The sequence below is a fragment of the Rhinatrema bivittatum genome, chromosome 17, assembly GCF_901001135.1.
Source record: "Rhinatrema bivittatum chromosome 17, aRhiBiv1.1, whole genome shotgun sequence".
NCBI lineage: Eukaryota > Metazoa > Chordata > Amphibia > Gymnophiona > Rhinatrematidae > Rhinatrema > Rhinatrema bivittatum.
In genome coordinates this window covers 40176952-40196239 of record NC_042631.1, presented here as the reverse complement: position 1 = coordinate 40196239, position 19288 = coordinate 40176952, and the positions used below count along the sequence as shown (strand labels likewise).

The 19288-nt window shown below is 44.8% G+C and overlaps 1 protein-coding gene across 1 annotated transcript in view; it reads right to left on the bottom strand.

Annotated features, from left to right (window-relative positions):
- Positions 1-19288, bottom strand: part of LOC115079484 (mucin-2-like) — a 98651-nt gene that overhangs the window by 7716 nt on the left and 71647 nt on the right. Inside the window, 2 exon segments of the mRNA XM_029583108.1 lie at positions 3261-3484; positions 5910-17816. Of these exon segments, the coding sequence (XP_029438968.1) occupies positions 3261-3484; positions 5910-17816 (12131 nt within the window).

Genomic DNA, 19288 nt, shown 5'->3' with positions numbered 1-19288 from the left:
AAATGGGCGTTCCAGGGGCGGGGCCATGGGGAGGTGCCAGCCCGGGGGTGTTCCAGGGGCGGGACCGAGGCCTCTGGAACAGCCACCGGGCCGGAGGATGGAGAGCCGGCGCGCGCTAGTTATGCCTGCCTGGAGCCAGGCGTAACTTCTCCAACAAAGGTGAGGGGGGTTTTCAGTTAGGGCTGGGGGGCGGGTTAGATAGGGGAAGGGAGGGGAAGGTGCGGGGGGGCGGAGGGAACAGAGGCAGGTTGCTCGGCGCGTGCAGGTTGCACAATTGTGCACCCCCTGCGCGTGCCAACCTTGGATTTTATAACATGCGCGCGGCAGCACGCGCATGTTATAAAATCGGGCGTAGATTTGTTCGCGCCGGGTTGCACAATCAAATCTACACCCACGCGCATGTTATAAAATCTGGCCCTTAATGTGTCTTTTTTTGAAGAATGATCAAGATAAGATTGTGACTAATTCATTTCAGAACAGTTTTAAATAGCTTGATAAGATTGAGCGTTCAAAGCATCTCACTCTGACTGACAAATTATAAATAAAAGACGGAAGAAACACAGCAAACCAAATAATCACATATTTCCAGTGATGCTAATTATTATTTCCAGCCTCAGTGCATTAGGTCTTGGCATTTTACTCTTTAAGGCAAGTCATAGAAATCTACTGCAATAAAAACCTGTTACCAAAGCATGCCATGATGGTTGTTGTAAATGGTGCAACCAAGAATAAAGACAGCACCACTCCCACAAAGCCAACTTATATCTACACTTCTGCTCCATTAAAATCTATTTTCAAAAACATGTTACATGTGATTTTTCACAAAATACTTTTCAGCACTGATAAGAGTACATTAATTCTTGGAAATGACAGAGGCATAAACATACAAGAATGGAGCGTGGTGTGGAATTGGACGTTCCGGATTGGGTGACAGTCACAACCAATGCCAGCCTTTCTGGTTGGGGGCCAGTGTGTCAGGATCAGTTGGCGCAGAGCCAGTGGTCAGAGAAGGAGGCATCATGGTCTATCAATCGGTTGGAGATGAGAGTGGTATGTTTTGCATTGCTTGCCTTTCTGCCATGGTTGTGTGACCGACCTGTGCGGGTTCTATCAGACAATGTAATGATGGCGGCCTATATCAACTGGCAGGGAGGAACCAAGAGTTGGGTGGTGATTCAGGAGACCCAGAAGTTGATTCTCTGGGTGGAGCAGCATTTGGAGAGGCTAGCAGCATCTCACATTGCCAGGGTGGACAATTTTCAGGTGGATTTTCTTGGAGACCCTGGAGAGTGGGAGCTGTCAGAGTGGGAGCTGTCAGAGGTGACAATGCGTCTCATTCACAACAAATGGGGTTATCCCCAAATGGATTTGATGGCAATTAGACAAAACACCAAAGCATATCATTTTTACAGTCGCTGGAGAAAAGGAATCAATGATCTGGTTCTACCATGGCCTCTTTATGTCTTTCCTCCATGGCCACTGGTGCGCAAGTCCTACAGTGGCTACAGAAACATTCAGGCAATGTGATCCAGTGTTACCATGTCAACCATGGTTTGCAGATCTTATCAACATGCGCATTGACAGACTGCTGAGGTTCGGCCATCTGTCAAATCTTTTCCATCAGGGCCCTATATTTTCGGATCAGACAGCTGACTGCTGTCTCACAGCCTGACTTTTGAGAGAAGACATCTAAGATGAAGGGGTTATTTCAAAGAAGTTATTACCATCTTACTGCAAGCCAGGCAACCTTCCACATACTTAGTATATGTGAGAATTTGGAGGGTCTTCAAGTCCTGGTGTACCATTGACAGAGTGAAGCCTATTCAGGATACAGTATTGCATATTTTGGCTTTTCTGCAGGAGGGTTTGGTAAAGGGTCTGACCTTTAACTCTCTGAGAGTTCAGGTAGCAGCCTTGGGCTGTCTTCAGGGTAAGGTGCAGGGATATCCTCTGCCATGCATCCGGATGTGATGAGTTTTCTTCAGCGAGGGAAGAATTTGCATCCTCTGATGAGAAAGATCTGTCCCTCTTGGAACCTTAATATGGTGCTTAGAGGAATGTGTGAGGCTCCATTTGAACCACTGAAGAGGGCTACCATTAAGGACAACTCTGAAGGTAGTTTTTCTGGTTGGCTATTTGTTCAGCCAGGAGGAATCTCAGAGCATCAGGCTTTGTCGTGCCAAGATCCTTTTCTGCAGATTTCAGAGTCTGGGGTATTGTTACACATGGTGCCTTCCTTTCTGCCAAAGGCTGTTTCGGCATTCCATCTTAGTTAAACTGTGAAATTCTCAGCTTTTCTGGATTTGTCCATGCTTCACGCGAAATAGCTTTGAGTCTTGGAAGTAAGGCGGGCATTATTGAGGTATCTGAAAGTTACTAATGATTTCTGGGGAATGGATCAATTTGTGCTGTGAAGTGGTCCAAAGAAGGAGTGTAAGATATCAAAGGCTACGACTGTGCACTGGTCAAAAGAGGCTATTGGCTCGGCTTATATTCGTAAGGGTCTCCTGTACCTGAGGGATTTAGGACTCACTTGACTCATTCTCAGGTGAACTCAGGCTGAATCCCAATAGGTGTCTTTGCAGGAAAATTGCAGGGCAGCTTGGAAGTCATTACACACTTTTGCCAGACATTATCATTTAGAAGTGTGGGCTCTGGATTCCATGTGCATTGGTGAGAGTGTTCTACGAGTGGGACTCTCAAGGTCCCACCCTGTTTAAGGAAGCTTAGGTACATCCCAGGAGTCTGGACTTATCTGGGGTATGAACAGGAAAGAAAAATTGGTTCTTACCTACTAATTTTCATTCCTGGAATACCACAAATCAGTCCAGAGACCCACCCATTGGGGAGGAGAGTCCACCGTTCATACTGATAGTCTTGTATATAATGCACATTTGTTGATGGATTCACTGCTGTTTTACTTTGCTTTCTGGGACATTGCCTCCATTTTGTTTGCAACTTCACCTTCCTCCTACTCATTGTGGGAGTTTTGATTCAAGGATCTTAGTGTTGATGCAAGTGCTATCTTGGCTTGGGTAGAGGTCAATACTGTGGGGCTGCAAGTGGCACCCTAGGTTATGTGGCAGTGGCAGTCAAACCTTTCTCTGACTCCATCTGCTGGCAGGGAGGCAAAGCCCAGGAGTCTAGACTAATCTGTGGTATTCCAGGAACAAAAATTAGCAGGTAAGAACCAATTTTCCTATGCAATTTGCCAGCTTGCATTGAATTGCTCAAAAGAATAAATTAGTTCATTTTATTACCATTCTTGGTGGTTCAAAATTGGAACAGCCCTCTATTGGAGGAGAAGTGCTGGGTGGAATGAAGGTAGAACTTGATGTGCTTTCTGCGGGTGCAGTTGAAGTACTTCTAGGAGGTAGAGTTGTTGTGGGGCAGTCACCCTGGAATCTCTCAGGTTGACAAGATTTACTACAAATTGCATAAAAAGCACATCCAGCACTGTCTGTTTTGTTGTAAATTATATCACCTGTAAAAATACAATAACAAAGTGTAATTGGCATTCAGTGACTGGGTAAATATTAATTCAGCATGATAAAAGACAAACTTATTTGGAGAACTTATGAAAACAAAAGGTTGTACCACCCTCACCTTGAAGAAATGTTTACATTAAAACTCAATTTAAATCAAAGATGCATTTTACTTAGGTGGTTAAAAGGGGAACTACCTCAATTGAAATTGCAGAAATCCTATATGTTGGAAATGCTTAGGATGGAGTTTAGGATGGCTTTGTTGAAAACAAAAGTGTTGGAAACTTTAAGGTGAATTTTAAAAGCTGGACGCACACCAAAATCCGGAGATGGGTGCACAACTAGCACATGTGCATGTCCACTCAATTTTATAAGCCACCCACATGCGTGCATAAGTACCAATGTGCAAATATCTCACATCGGGGGAAAAAAAATGGGTGGAATATGGGCAGTGCACGGGCATTCCAGGGCGAGGCCAAGAGATATGTGTGCAAATAGTTATGCACTTGGGCACGCACCCAGCTATATTTTAGCACAAACTTACTTCTGCTATGGATAAGATATTAGTCTTAATATAAATATTTCCAGGCATCTATGAAGTGTTTGAGGTGTCTGGACTAACCGGGGGGGGGGGGGGGGGGGGGGGGGGTGCACAGGCTACAGAACCAGGGTTGTTTGGAGGACCTAGCAATAGACTGGGCAAACTGGCCATGGCCTGGACACGTGTCTGTTATACAATTTCCTCACTTTCCTCACTTGCATATCCCAAAGCCATCTTACACTGCTATGCATGTAGAAGCTTAAAATTAAGAGCACATATACATGCGACAGGGCAATTTTAGAACATGCACGCATATGTGCACGCAGGATATAAAATTTAAGCTCATCTTGTACAGCGTCCATATACACATTTATATGGGTGCCCGCATGCCAGTTTTAAAGTTGCTGTCCTTCTGAGGAGCCTGGGAGCCTTTCATAGGAATATTCTCTGCAGATGTTCCGAGCATTTTTTATTTTCGACTTAGTAAGCTACTCAAAAGGCTAATTAGAATTAGTCTGAACTCTATCTCTTATTTATATCATGACATGGTTGAGACTTTCCGACCCAATACATTCTGAATTATTCTTAAATATTTACCACACTTATGGGACTGCATTTGTATATGGGAGGTAAAGGGAAAATTTAGGTTAATTTAAAAAAGATTTAAACACTAAAAACTTGATGTTACATGTATAAAAGCATTTACTTGCATCAAGTGGCTTATGAAAATTGATACAGTATATGCTATTAACTGTCAATAGGTTGTAGAAACATAAAAATGAATTGGCACATAAGAAAAGAATTTGAGTATGATATGAAACTGTTCCTGAACAGAGGATACTTATTGGAATCATATACGGGCCGATACAGTACAGTGTGCTCTGGTGGAGCGCACTGTTAACCCGCATTTGGACGCACGTTTTCGACGCGCTAGCTTTACCCCTTATTCAGTAAGGGGTAATAGCGCAGAAAACGCACGTCCAACCCCCCCAAAACTAATAGCGCTTGCAACATGCAAATGCATGTTGATGGCCCTATTAGTTATGCCCGCGCGATTCAGAAAGTAAAATGTGCAGCCAAGCCGCACATTTTACTTTCAGAAATTAGCGCCTACCCGAAGGTAGGCGTTAATTGCTCTCAGCACCGGGAACGTGCACAGAAAAGCAGTAAAAACTGCTTTTCTGTGCACCCTCTGACTTAATATCATGGCGGTATTAAGTCGGAGGTCCCGAAAGTTAAAAAAAGTTAAAAAAAAAAAAATTGAAATCGGCCCGCAGCTTGAAAACCGGACGCTCAATTTTGCCGGCATCCGGTTTCCGATCCAGTGGCTGTCAGCGGGTTTGAGAACCGATGCCGGCAAAATTGAGCATTGGCAGTCAAACCCGCTGACAGCCGCCGCTCCTGTCAAAAAAGAGTTGCTAGGGACGCGCTAGTGTCCCTAGCGCCTCTTTTTACTCTGGGCCCTAATTTAAATAAATTAATTTACTGAATCGCGTGCACAGGAGAGTGGCCTGTGCGAACACCGGGAGAGTGGGCGCTCGCCCGCTCTCCCGCGATTTTTACTGTATTGGCCTGATAGTGAAGTTGTACATTTATAGGTTTCGTCATCATTATAAGTGACATCTGGTGGACAAATGCCCTCAGTTCAGTTACTGCAGCAAGCAAAGAAGGAACAATAGGAGGGTATATTAAAAGTGAAAGGGGGGGGGGGGTGGGAATCAAAGTAGTTATGAATAAAAGCTCATTTTTCCAGGATTAAAAAATGGGTTCTGATTGAGAAAAGGAGGTAAGAGGAATTATGAGAGAAACAAACCCTCCGCAATTTCATAACAATTAATTGGCCATCAGTATATGTATATTCTTGAAATTCAGTCCATACTTACCAGGAGAATAAATTGTGTTATTCACTTGGCAAAAGCAGGGAGTAGAAACCTGAGTTGTAGTACCCTGCTGCTCAGCAGTATTTGGTGATATAGTACTGAATTTTCTTGTAGTAATTCCTTCAGCTGGAGTTGTAGCAGCTACTGTAGTTATCTCTGGCCCAGACGTAGTACCTTGAGTAGGTGCAGAACTTGTTATTTGAGCTTGTGTGGGACCTGGTGGTGAAGTTGTTACTTTCTCTGTGGTAATTCCTTCACCTGGAGTTGTAGCAGCTACTGTAGTTATCTCTGGCCCAGAAGTAGTACCTTGAGGAGGTGCAGAAGTTGTAATTTGAGCTTGTGTGGGACCTGGTGGTGAAGTTGTTACTTTCTCTGTGGTAATTCCTTCAGCTGGAGTTGTAGCAGCTACTGTAGTTATCTCTGGCCCAGACGTAGTAACTTGAGGAGGTGCAGAAGTTGTAATTTGAGCTTGTGTGGGACCTGGTGGTGAAGTTGTTACTTTCTCTGTGGTAATTCCTTCAGCTGGAGTTGTAGCAGCTACTGTAGTTATCTCTGGCCCAGAAGTAGTACCTTGAGGAGGTGCAGAAGTTGTAATTTGAGCTTGTGTGGGACCTGGTGGTGAAGTTGTTACTTTCTCTGTGGTAATTCCTTCAGCTGGAGTTGTAGCAGCTACTGTAGTTATCTCTGGCCCAGACGTAGTAACATGAGGAGGTGCAGAAGTTGTAATTTGAGCTTGTGTGGGACCTGGTGGTGAAGTTGATACTTTCTCTGTGGTAATTCCTTCAGCTGGAGTTGTAACAGCTACTGTAGTTATCTCTGGCCCAGAAGTAGTACCTTGAGTAGGTGCAGAAGTTGTAATTTGAGCTTGTGTGGGACCTGGTGGTGAAGTTGTTACTTTCTCTGTGGTAATTCCTGCAGCTGGAGTTGTAGCAGCTACTGTAGTTATCTCTGGCCCAGACGTAGTACCTTGAGTAGGTGCAGAAGTTGTAATTTGAGCTTGTGTGGGACCTGGTGGTGAAGTTGTTACTTTCTCTGTGGTAATTCCTTCAGCTGGAGTTGTAGCAGCTACTGTAGTTATCTCTGGCCCAGAAGTAGTACCTTGAGTAGGTGCAGAAGTTGTAATTTGAGCTTGTGTGGGACCTGGTGGTGAAGTTGTTACTTTCTCTGTGGTAATTCCTTCAGCTGGAGTTGTAGCAGCTACTGTAGTTATCTCTGGCCCAGACGTAGTAACTTGAGGAGGTGCAGAAGTTGTAATTTGAGCTTGTGTGGGACCTGGTGGTGAAGTTGTTACTTTCTCTGTGGTAATTCCTTCAGCTGGAGTTGTAGCAGCTACTGTAGTTATCTCTGGCCCAGACGTAGTAACTTGGGGAGGTGCAGAAGTTGTAATTTGAGCTTGTGTGGGACCTGGTGGTGAGGTTGTTACTTTCTCTGTGGTAATTCCTTCAGCTGGAGTTGTAGCAGCTACTGTAGTTATCTCTGGCCCAGAAGTAGTACCTTGAGGAGGTGCAGAAGTTGTAATTTGAGCTTGTGTGGGACCTGGTGGTGAAGTTGTTACTTTCTCTGTGGTAGTTCCTTCAGCTGGAGTTGTAGCAGCTACTGTAGTTATCTCTGGCCCAGATGTAGTACCTTGAGGAGGTGCAGAAGTTGTAATTTGAGCTTGTGTGGGACCTGGTGGTGAAGTTGTTACTTTCTCTGTGGTAATTCCTTCAGCTGGAGTTGTAGCAGCTACTGTAGTTATCTCTGGCCCAGAAGTAGTACCTTGAGTAGGTGCAGAAGTTGTAATTTGAGCTTCTGTGGGACCTGGTGGTGAAGTTGTTACTTTCTCTGTGGTAATTCCTTCAGCTGGAGTTGTAGCAGCTACTGTAGTTATCTCTGGCCAAGACGTAGTAACTTGAGGAGGTGCAGATGTTGTAATTTGAGCTTGTGTGGGACCTGGTGGTGAAGTTGATACTTTCTCTGTGGTAATTCCTTCAGCTGGAGTTGTAACAGCTACTGTAGTTATCTCTGGCCCAGAAGTAGTACCTTGAGTAGGTGCAGAAGTTGTAATTTGAGCTTGTGTGGGACCTGGTGGTGAAGTTGTTACTTTCTCTGTGGTAATTCCTTCAGCTGGAGTTGTAGCAGCTACTGTAGTTATCTCGGGCCCAGACGTAGTACCTTGAGTAGGTGCAGAAGTTGTAATTTGAGCTTGTGTGGGACCTGGTGGTGAAGTTGTTACTTTCTCTGTGGTAATTCCTTCAGCTGGAGTTGTAGCAGCTACTGTAGTTATCTCTGGCCCAGACGTAGTACCTTGAGGAGGTGCAGAAGTTGTAATTTGAGCTTGTGTGGGACCTGGTGGTGAAGTTGTTACTTTCTCTGTGGTAATTCCTTCAGCTGGAGTTGTAGCAGCTACTGTAGTTATCTCTGGCCCAGACGTAGTAACTTGAGGAGGTGCAGAAGTTGTAATTTGAGCTTGTGTGGGACCTGGTGGTGAAGTTGTTACTTTCTCTGTGGTAATTCCTTCAGCTGGAGTTGTAGCAGCTACTGTAGTCATCTCTGGCCCAGAAGTAGTACCTTGAGTAGGTGCAGAAGTTGTAATTTGAGCTTGTGTGGGACCTGGTGGTGAAGTTGTTACTTTCTCTGTTGTAATTCCTTCAGCTGGAGTTGTAGCAGCTACAGTAGTTATCTCTGGCCCAGAGGTAGTACCTTGAGTAGGTGCAGAAGTTGTAATTTGAGCTTGTGTGGGACCTGTTGGTGAGGTTGTTACTTTCTCTGTGGTAATTCCTTCAGCTGGAGTTGTAGCAGCTACTGTAGTTATCTCTGGCCCAGACGTAGTAACTTGAGGAGGTGCAGAAGTTGTAATTTGAGCTTGTGTGGGACCTGGTGGTGAAGTTGTTACTTTCTCTGTGGTAATTCCTTCAGCTGGAGTTGTAGCAGCTACTGTAGTTATCTCTGGCCCAGACGTAGTAACTTGAGGAGGTGCAGAAGTTGTAATTTGAGCTTGTGTGGGACCTGGTGGTGAGGTTGTTACTTTCTCTGTGGTAATTCCTTCAGCTGGAGTTGTAGCAGCTACTGTAGTTATCTCTGGCCCAGAAGTAGTACCTTGAGGAGGTGCAGAAGTTGTAATTTGAGCTTGTGTGGGACCTGGTGGTGAAGTTGTTACTTTCTCTGTGGTAATTCCTTCAGCTGGAGTTGTAGCAGCTACTGTAGTTATCTCTGGCCCAGATGTAGTACCTTGAGGAGGTGCAGAAGTTGTAATTTGAGCTTGTGTGGGACCTGGTGGTGAAGTTGTTACTTTCTCTGTGGTAATTCCTTCAGCTGGAGTTGTAGCAGCTACTGTAGTTATCTCTGGCCCAGAAGTAGTACCTTGAGTAGGTGCAGAAGTTGTAATTTGAGCTTGTGTGGGACCTGGTGGTGAAGTTGTTACTTTCTCTGTGGTAATTCCTTCAGCTGGAGTTGTAACAGCTACTGTAGTTATCTCTGGCCCAGAAGTAGTACCTTGAGTAGGTGCAGAAGTTGTAATTTGAGCTTGTGTTGGACCTGGTGGTGAAGTTACTTTCTCTGTGGTAATTCCTTCAGCTGGAGTTGTAGCAGCTACTGTAGTTATCTGTGGCCCAGAGGTAGTACCTTGAGTAGGTGCAGAAGTTGTAATTTGAGCTTGTGTGGGACCTGGTGGTGAAGTTACTTTCTCTGTGGTAATTCCTTCAGCTGGAGTTGTAGCAGCTACTGTAGTTATCTCTGGCCCAGAGGTAGTACCTTGAGTAGGTGCAGAAGTTGTAATTTGAGCTTGTGTGGGACCTGGTGGTGAAGTTGTTACTTTCTCTGTGGTAATTCCTTCAGCTGGAGTTGTAGCAGCTACTGTAGTTATCTCTGGCCCAGACGTAGTAACTTGAGGAGGTGCAGAAGTTGTAATTTGAGCTTGTGTGGGACCTGGTGGTGAGGTTGTTACTTTCTCTGTGGTAATTCCTTCAGCTGGAGTTGTAGCAGCTACTGTAGTTATCTCTGGCCCAGACGTAGTAACTTGAGGAGGTGCAGGAGTTGTAATTTGAGCTTGTGTGGGACCTGGTGGTGAGGTTGTTACTTTCTCTGTGGTAATTCCTTCAGCTGGAGTTGTAGCAGCTACTGTAGTTATCTCTGGCCCAGACGTAGTACCTTGAGTAGGTGCAGGAGTTGTAGTTTGAGCTTGTGTGGGACCTGGTGGTGAAGTTGTTACTTTCTCTGTGGTAATTCCTTCAGCTGGAGTTGTAGCAGCTACTGTAGTTATCTCTGGCCCAGATGTAGTAACTTGAGGAGGTGCAGAAGTTGTAATTTGAGCTTGTGTGGGACCTGGTGGTGAAGTTGTTACTTTCTCTGTGGTAATTCCTTCAGCTGGAGTTGTAGCAGCTACTGTAGTTATCTCTGGCCCAGACGTAGTAACTTGAGGAGGTGCAGAAGTTGTAATTTGAGCTTGTGTGGGACCTGGTGGTGAAGTTGTTACTTTCTCTGTGGTAATTCCTTCAGCTGGAGTTGTAGCAGCTACTGTAGTTATCTCTGGCCCAGACGTAGTAACTTGAGGAGGTGCAGAAGTTGTAATTTGAGCTTGTGTGGGACCTGGTGGTGAGGTTGTTACTTTCTCTGTGGTAATTCCTTCAGCTGGAGTTGTAGCAGCTACTGTAGTTATCTCTGGCCCAGACGTAGTACCTTGAGTAGGTGCAGAAGTTGTAATTTGAGCTTGTGTGGGACCTGCTGGTGAAGTTGTTACTTTCTCTGTGGTAATTCCTTCAGCTGGAGTTGTAGCAGCTACTGTAGTTATCTCTGGCCCAGATGTAGTAACTTGAGGAGGTGCAGAAGTTGTAATTTGAGCTTGTGTGGGACCTGGTGGTGAAGTTGTTACTTTCTCTGTGGTAATTCCTTCAGCTGGAGTTGTAGCAGCTACTGTAGTTATCTCTGGCCCAGACGTAGTAACTTGAGGAGGTGCAGAAGTTATAATTTGAGCTTGTGTGGGACCTGGTGGTGAAGTTGTTACTTTCTCTGTGGTAATTCCTTCAGCTGGAGTTGTAGCAGCTACTGTAGTTATCTGTGGCCCAGAGGTAGTACCTTGAGTAGGTGCAGAAGTTGTAATTTGAGCTTGTGTGGGACCTGGTGGTGAAGTTGTTACTTTCTCTGTGGTAATTCCTTCAGCTGGAGTTGTAGCAGCTACTGTAGTTATCTCTGGCCCAGAGGTAGTACCTTGAGTAGGTGCAGAAGTTGTAATTTGAGCTTGTGTGGGAACTGGTGGTGAAGTTGTTACTTTCTCTGTGGTAATTCCTTCAGCTGGAGTTGTAGCAGCTACTGTAGTTATCTCTGGCCCAGACGTAGTAACTTGAGGAGGTGCAGAAGTTGTAATTTGAGCTTGTGTGGGACCTGGTGGTGAGGTTGTTACTTTCTCTGTGGTAATTCCTTCAGCTGGAGTTGTAGCAGCTACTGTAGTTATCTCTGGCCCAGACGTAGTACCTTCAGTAGGTGCAGAAGTTGTAATTTGAGCTTGTGTGGGACCTGGTGGTGAAGTTGTTACTTTCTCTGTGGTAATTCCTTCAGCTGGAGTTGTAGCAGCTACTGTAGTTATCTCTGGCCCAGATGTAGTAACTTGAGGAGGTGCAGAAGTTGTAATTTGAGCTTGTGTGGGACCTGGTGGAGAAGTTGTTACTTTCTCTGTGGTAATTCCTTCAGCTGGAGTTGTAGCAGCTACTGTAGTTATCTCTGGCCCAGACGTAGTAACTTGAGGAGGTGCAGAAGTTGTAATTTGAGCTTGTGTGGGACCTGGTGGTGAAGTTGTTACTTTCTCTGTGGTAATTCCTTCAGCTGGAGTTGTAGCAGCTACTGTAGTTATCTGTGGCCCAGAGGTAGTACCTTGAGTAGGTGCAGAAGTTGTAATTTGAACTTGTGTGGGACCTGGTGGTGAAGTTGTTACTTTCTCTGTGGTAATTCCTTCAGCTGGAGTTGTAGCAGCTACTGTAGTTATCTCTGGCCCAGACGTAGTAACTTGAGGAGGTGCAGAAGTTGTAATTTGAGCTTGTGTGGGACCTGGTGGTGAGGTTGTTACTTTCTCTGTGGTAATTCCTTCAGCTGGAGTTGTAGCAGCTACTGTAGTTATCTCTGGCCCAGACGTAGTAACTTGAGGAGGTGCAGAAGTTGTAATTTGAGCTTGTGTGGGACCTGGTGGTGAAGTTGTTACTTTCTCTGTGGTAATTCCTTCAGCTGGAGTTGTAGCAGCTACTGTAGTTATCTGTGGCCCAGAGGTAGTACCTTGAGTAGGTGCAGAAGTTGTAATTTGAGCTTGTGTGGGACCTGGTGGTGAAGTTACTTTCTCTGTGGTAATTCCTTCAGCTGGAGTTGTAGCAGCTACTGTAGTTATCTCTGGCCCAGAGGTAGTACCTTGAGTAGGTGCAGAAGTTGTAATTTGAACTTGTGTGGGACCTGGTGGTGAAGTTGTTACTTTCTCTGTGGTAATTCCTTCAGCTGGAGTTGTAGCAGCTACTGTAGTTATCTGTGGCCCAGACGTAGTAACTTGAGGAGGTGCAGAAGTTGTAATTTGAGCTTGTGTGGGACCTGGTGGTGAGGTTGTTACTTTCTCTGTGGTAATTCCTTCAGCTGGAGTTGTAGCAGCTACTGTAGTTATCTCTGGCCCAGACGTAGTAACTTGAGGAGGTGCAGAAGTTGTAATTTCAGCTTGTGTGGGACCTGGTGGTGAGGTTGTTACTTTCTCTGTGGTAATTCCTTCAGCTGGAGTTGTAGCAGCTACTGTAGTTATCTCTGGCCCAGACGTAGTACCTTGAGTAGGTGCAGAAGTTGTAATTTGAGCTTGTGTGGGACCTGGTGGTGAAGTTGTTACTTTCTCTGTGGTAATTCCTTCAGCTGGAGTTGTAGCAGCTACTGTAGTTATCTCTGGCCCAGACGTAGTAACTTGAGGAGGTGCAGAAGTTGTAATTTGAGCTTGTGTGTGACCTGGTGGTGAGGTTGTTACTTTCTCTGTGGTAATTCCTTCAGCTGGAGTTGTAGCAGCTACTGTAGTTATCTCTGGCCCAGACGTAGTAACTTGAGGAGGTGCAGAAGTTGTAATTTGAGCTTGTGTGGGACCTGGTGGTGAGGTTGTTACTTTCTCTGTGGTAATTCCTTCAGCTGGAGTTGTAGCAGCTACTGTAGTTATCTCTGGCCCAGACGTAGTACCTTCAGTAGGTGCAGAAGTTGTAATTTGAGCTTGTGTGGGACCTGGTGGTGAAGTTGTTACTTTCTCTGTGGTAATTCCTTCAGCTGGAGTTGTAGCAGCTACTGTAGTTATCTCTGGCCCAGATGTAGTAACTTGAGGAGGTGCAGAAGTTGTAATTTGAGCTTGTGTGGGACCTGGTGGTGAAGTTGTTACTTTCTCTGTGGTAATTCCTTCAGCTGGAGTTGTAGCAGCTACTATAGTTATCTCTGGCCCAGACGTAGTAACTTGAGGAGGTGCAGAAGTTGTAATTTGAGCTTGTGTGGGACCTGGTGGTGAAGTTGTTACTTTCTCTGTGGTAATTCCTTCAGCTGGAGTTGTAGCAGCTACTGTAGTTATCTCTGGCCCAGACGTAGTAACTTGAGGAGGTGCAGAAGTTGTAATTTGAGCTTGTGTGGGACCTGGTGGTGAGGTTGTTACTTTCTTTGTGGTAATTCCTTCAGCTGGAGTTGTAGCAGCTACTGTAGTTATCTCTGGCCCAGACGTAGTAACTTGAGGAGGTGCAGAAGTTGTAATTTGAGCTTGTGTGGGACCTGGTGGTGAAGTTGTTACTTTCTCTGTGGTAATTCCTTCAGCTGGAGTTGTAGCAGCTACTGTAGTTATCTGTGGCCCAGAGGTAGTACCTTGAGGAGGTGCAGAAGTTGTAATTTGAGCTTGTGTGGGACCTGGTGGTGAAGTTGTTACTTTCTCTGTGGTAATTCCTTCAGCTGGAGTTGTAGCAGCTACTGTAGTTATCTCTGGCCCAGACGTAGTAACTTGAGGAGGTGCAGAAGTTGTAATTTGAGCTTGTGTGGGACCTGGTGGTGAGGTTGTTACTTTCTTTGTGGTAATTCCTTCAGCTGGAGTTGTAGCAGCTACTGTAGTTATCTCTGGCCCAGACGTAGTAACTTGAGGAGGTGCAGAAGTTGTAATTTGAGCTTGTGTGGGACCTGGTGGTGAGGTTGTTACTTTCTTTGTGGTAATTCCTTCAGCTGGAGTTGTAGCAGCTACTGTAGTTATCTCTGGCCCAGAGGTAGTACCTTGAGTAGGTGCAGAAGTTGTAATTTGAACTTGTGTGGGACCTGGTGGTGAAGTTGTTACTTTCTCTGTGGTAATTCCTTCAGCTGGAGTTGTAGCAGCTACTGTAGTTATCTGTGGCCCAGACGTAGTAACTTGAGGAGGTGCAGAAGTTGTAATTTGAGCTTGTGTGGGACCTGGTGGTGAGGTTGTTACTTTCTCTGTGGTAATTCCTTCAGCTGGAGTTGTAGCAGCTACTGTAGTTATCTCTGGGCCAGACGTAGTAACTTGAGGAGGTGCAGAAGTTGTAATTTCAGCTTGTGTGGGACCTGGTGGTGAGGTTGTTACTTTCTCTGTGGTAATTCCTTCAGCTGGAGTTGTAGCAGCTACTGTAGTTATCTCTGGCCCAGACGTAGTACCTTGAGAAGGTGCAGAAGTTGTAATTTGAGCTTGTGTGGGACCTGGTGGTGAAGTTGTTACTTTCTCTGTGGTAATTCCTTCAGCTGGAGTTGTAGCAACTACTGTAGTTATCTCTGGCCCAGATGTAGTAACTTGAGGAGGTGCAGAAGTTGTAATTTGAGGTTGTGTGGGACCTGGTGGTGAAGTTGTTACTTTCTCTGTGGTAATTCCTTCAGCTGGAGTTGTAGCAGCTACTGTAGTTATCTCTGGCCCAGACGTAGTAACTTGAGGAGGTGCAGAAGTTGTAATTTGAGCTTGTGTGGGACCTGGTGGTGAAGTTGTTACTTTCTCTGTGGTAATTCCTTCAGCTCGAGTTGTAGCAGCTACTGTAGTTATCTGTGGCCCAGAGGTAGTACCTTGAGTAGGTGCAGAAGTTGTAATTTGAGCTTGTGTGGGACCTGTTGGTGAAGTTGTTACTTTCTCTGTGGTAATTCCTTCAGCTGGAGTTGTAGCAGCTACTGTAGTTATCTCTGGCCCAGAGGTAGTACCTTGAGTAGGTGCAGAAGTTGTAATTTGAGCTTGTGTGGGACCTGGTGGTGAGGTTGTTACTTTCTCTGTGGTAATTCCTTCAGCTGGAGTTGTAGCAGCTACTGTAGTTATCTCTGGCCCAGACGTAGTAACTTGAGGAGGTGCAGAAGTTGTAATTTGAGCTTGTGTGGGACCTGGTGGTGAAGTTGTTACTTTCTCTGTGGTAGTTCCTTCAGCTGGAGTTGTAGCAGCTACTGTAGTTATCTCTGGCCCAGAAGTAGTACCTTGAGGAGGTGCAGAAGTTGTAATTTGAGCTTGTGTGGGACCTGGTGGTGAAGTTGTTACTTTCTCTGTGGTAATTCCTTCAGCTGGAGTTGTAGCAGCTACTGTAGTTATCTCTGGCCCAGACGTAGTAACTTGAGGAGGTGCAGAAGTTGTAATTTGAGCTTGTGTGGGACCTGGTGGTGAAGGTGTTACTTTCTCTGTGGTAATTCCTTCAGCTGGAGTTGTAGCAGCTACTGTAGTTATCTCTGGCCCAGAAGTAGTACCTTGAGTAGGTGCAGAAGTTGTAATTTGAGCTTGTGTGGGACCTGGTGGTGAAGTTGTTACTTTCTCTGTGGTAATTCCTTCAGCTGGAGTTGTAGCAGCTACTGTAGTTATCTCTGGCCCAGACGTAGTACCTTGAGTAGGTGCAGAAGTTGTAATTTGAGCTTGTGTGGGACCTGGTGGTGAAGTTGTTACTTTCTCTGTGGTAATTCCTTCAGCTGGAGTTGTAGCAGCTACTGTAGTTATCTCTGGCCCAGACGTAGTAACTTGAGGAGGTGCAGAAGTTGTAATTTGAGCTTGTGTGGGACCTGGTGGTGAAGTTGTTACTTTCTCTGTGGTAATTCCTTCAGCTGGAGTTGTAGCAGCTACTGTAGTTATCTCTGGCCCAGACGTAGTAACTTGAGGAGGTGCAGAAGTTGTAATTTGAGCTTGTGTGGGACCTGGTGGTGAAGTTGTTACTTTCTCTGTGGTAATTCCTTCAGCTGGAGTTGTAGCAGCTACTGTAGTTATCTCTGGCCCAGAAGTAGTACCTTGAGTAGGTGCAGAAGTTGTAATTTGAGCTTGTGTGGGACCTGGTGGTGAAGTTGTTACTTTCTCTGTGGTAATTCCTTCAGCTGGAGTTGTAGCTGCTACTGTAGTTATCTCTGGCCGAGAAGTAGTACCTTGAGTAGGTGCAGAAGTTGTAATTTGAGCTTGTGTGGGACCTGGTGGTGAAGTTTTTACTTTCTCTGTGGTAATTCCTTCAGCTGGAGTTGTAGCAGCTACTGTAGTTATCTCTGGCCCAGACGTAGTAACTTGAGGAGGTGCAGAAGTTGTAATTTGAGCTTGTGTGGGACCTGGTGGTGAAGTTGTTACTTTCTCTGTGGTAATTCCTTCAGCTGGAGTTGTAGCAGCTACTGTAGTTATCTCTGGCCCAGAAGTAGTACCTTGAGTAGGTGCAGAAGTTGTAATTTGAGCTTGTGTGGGACCTGGTGGTGAAGTTGTTACTTTCTCTTTGGTAATTCCTTCAGCTGGAGTTGTAGCAGCTACTGTAGTTATCTCTGGCCCAGACGTAGTAAATTGAGGAGGTGCAGAAGTTGTAATTTGAGCTTGTGTGGGACCTGGTGGTGAAGTTGTTACTTTCTCTGTGGTAATTCCTTCAGCTGGAGTTGTAGCAGCTACTGTAGTTAACTCTGGCCCAGAAGTAGTACCTTGAGTAGGTGCAGAAGTTGTAATTTGAGCTTGTGTGGGACCTGGTGGTGAAGTTATTACTTTCTCTGTGGTAATTCCTTCAGCTGGAGTTGTAGCAGCTACTGTAGTTATCTCTGGCCCAGATGTAGTACCTTGAGTAGGTGCAGAAGTTGTAATTTGAGCTTGTGTGGGACCTGGTGGTGAAGTTGTTACTTTCTCTGTGGTAATTCCTTCAGCTGGAGTTGTAGCAGCTACTGTAGTTAACTCTGGCCCAGAAGTAGTACCTTGAGTAGGTGCAGAAGTTGTAATTTGAGCTTGTGTGGGACCTGGTGGTGAAGTTGTTCCTTTCTCTGTGGTAATTCCTTCAGCTGGAGTTGTAGCAGCTACTGTAGTTAACTCTGGCCCAGAAGTAGTACCTTGAGTAGGTGCAGAAGTTGTAATTTGAGCTTGTGTGGTACCTGGTGGTGAAGTTACTTTCTCTGTGGTAATTCCTTCAGCTGGAGTTGTAGCAGCTACTGTAGTTAACTCTGGCCCAGAAGTAGTACCTTGAGTAGGTGCAGAAGTTGTAATTTGAGCTTGTGTGGGACCTGGTGGTGAAGTTGTTCCTTTCTCTGTGGTAATTCCTTCAGCTGGAGTTGTAGCAGCTACTGTAGTTATCTCTGGCCCAGACGTAGTAACTTGAGGAGGTGCAGAAGTTGTAATTTGAGCTTGCGTGGTACCTGGTGGTGAAGTGGAAACTGGAAGTGTTGTAGAACCACAGGGCACATACTGGCAACACTGAATTGCGATCTCATAGTTGAGGCATATTTTTTCTGTTTGATTCGTATTGTAGCATGTCAGTCCTAAAGTGTTGCTGCATTGTACTGTTTGTCCAAGTTCTTCAATAGTAGAATCGGGATATTGTTTTGCTCTGCATTTAACATTTTTTGGTATTCTGCAGATAGCATAACCTTTATCTCTTATATTTTCCAATGTTTCAAAATCTCCATTTTGAACTCCATATTCTGGGTAGCTGACATCATAATATTGTGACCATGTGCATTCTTCATGAACACAGACTGTAGGTGTTGGCTCTAGATTAAAGATAAATATTAAGAAATGGAGTTTTAATAGTTAACCATTTGAGTAACAGTAGAAAATGAAATCAAGAAAACATTTTATAACATATAGTATTGAGAAGAGGCTCATCTATATCGATGAGATCATTTCTCAGAATCTATTTAGTATTGTAAGGGTTTCTAGTTCTGCCTGTTACCTTGGTATAGATTGTGTAAACAATCTCAAGAGTTATTTTCTAGATTTTGCTTTTGGGTTCTGAGTATTGATTTTTTTTCATATTCATTAGCACTTACATACATAAATCCCTGTATATCCACCTAAGTGAACCTTTGAAAAAAGCCTTGGCGGGTATGCGCGTAAAAGTGTACGTGCAACACAACTCGGCGAATACCGAATAGGCATTCATGGGGAGGGAGGGAGTTTGGACTTGGAATTTATGTACATTCTTTCAGTAATCAAAAGTATGTGGGTCATTCAATGTGTACAAAGTTACACCTGCACTCAGCCCAGTCTAACTTTCTGCGAGCATGAAGCAGGAGGTTCAAACACTCCGTTGAATTTTCAAAGCTTTTTTATGCACATAATTCTGCTTTGAAAATCAGCGGCTAAGATATGGCCACAGAGATAGGCTAGCAGGCTGTTTGAAAAGTACCCTCTGAAGCTTAACTGATCCAATAAAATATATAGCATAAAACTTTGAAAGAAGGCTCTAAATAGGGGTAACTTTTTGTCTTTTTATCCTGCTAAGGAAAGAATGCCTGTAGCGGAACACTATCAGTGTTTGCTTGTAATGTTTTCTGGTGTCTGCTTTCTTGCAGGGATCCAGGTGAAACTGAGAGCTAGCCAGCACTTAACTAGGTAGGTTTCTTGCAAATGCTACAGTTCTGTTGACTGTCACATCCAACCAAATATAGGATACAACCAAATCATAAACTTTCCCACACACAAAGCTGGCCATTCACTCGACCTTATATTCACTAACCAACATATTGTAACTGAATTGCTATCATACACTACCATCCCTTGGTCGGACCACTATATCATAAGATCCACAAATATACTAGAAAGCCCCCCCCCCCCCCGCCACACACACACACACACAGCCGCCACAATACAATTCCGCAAATCCTGCAGCAAAGATGAGCTTACTGTGGCTCTTTCACACTCCCTAAACAATCTCAACCTTACAAATGCTGACACCGCTCTCGCTTCTTGGAATGATCACACCCTAACAGTTGCAGACAGCATCTGCTCCCTTATCACCAAACAACTATCTTCCCAAAAAAATGCAAAAAAACCTTGGTACAAAACTAATCTAAAAGAACTAAAACAAGCCCTCAGAAAAGCTGAAAGGAATTGGTGCAATGACCCTTCCCCAACCCTACTTGCGCGCTACAAAACTTCCCTACACAATTATAATAATGAAATAAATACGGCCAAAAAGAATTTCTATGCCACCAAAATTCATCAGTACCAATTCAACCCT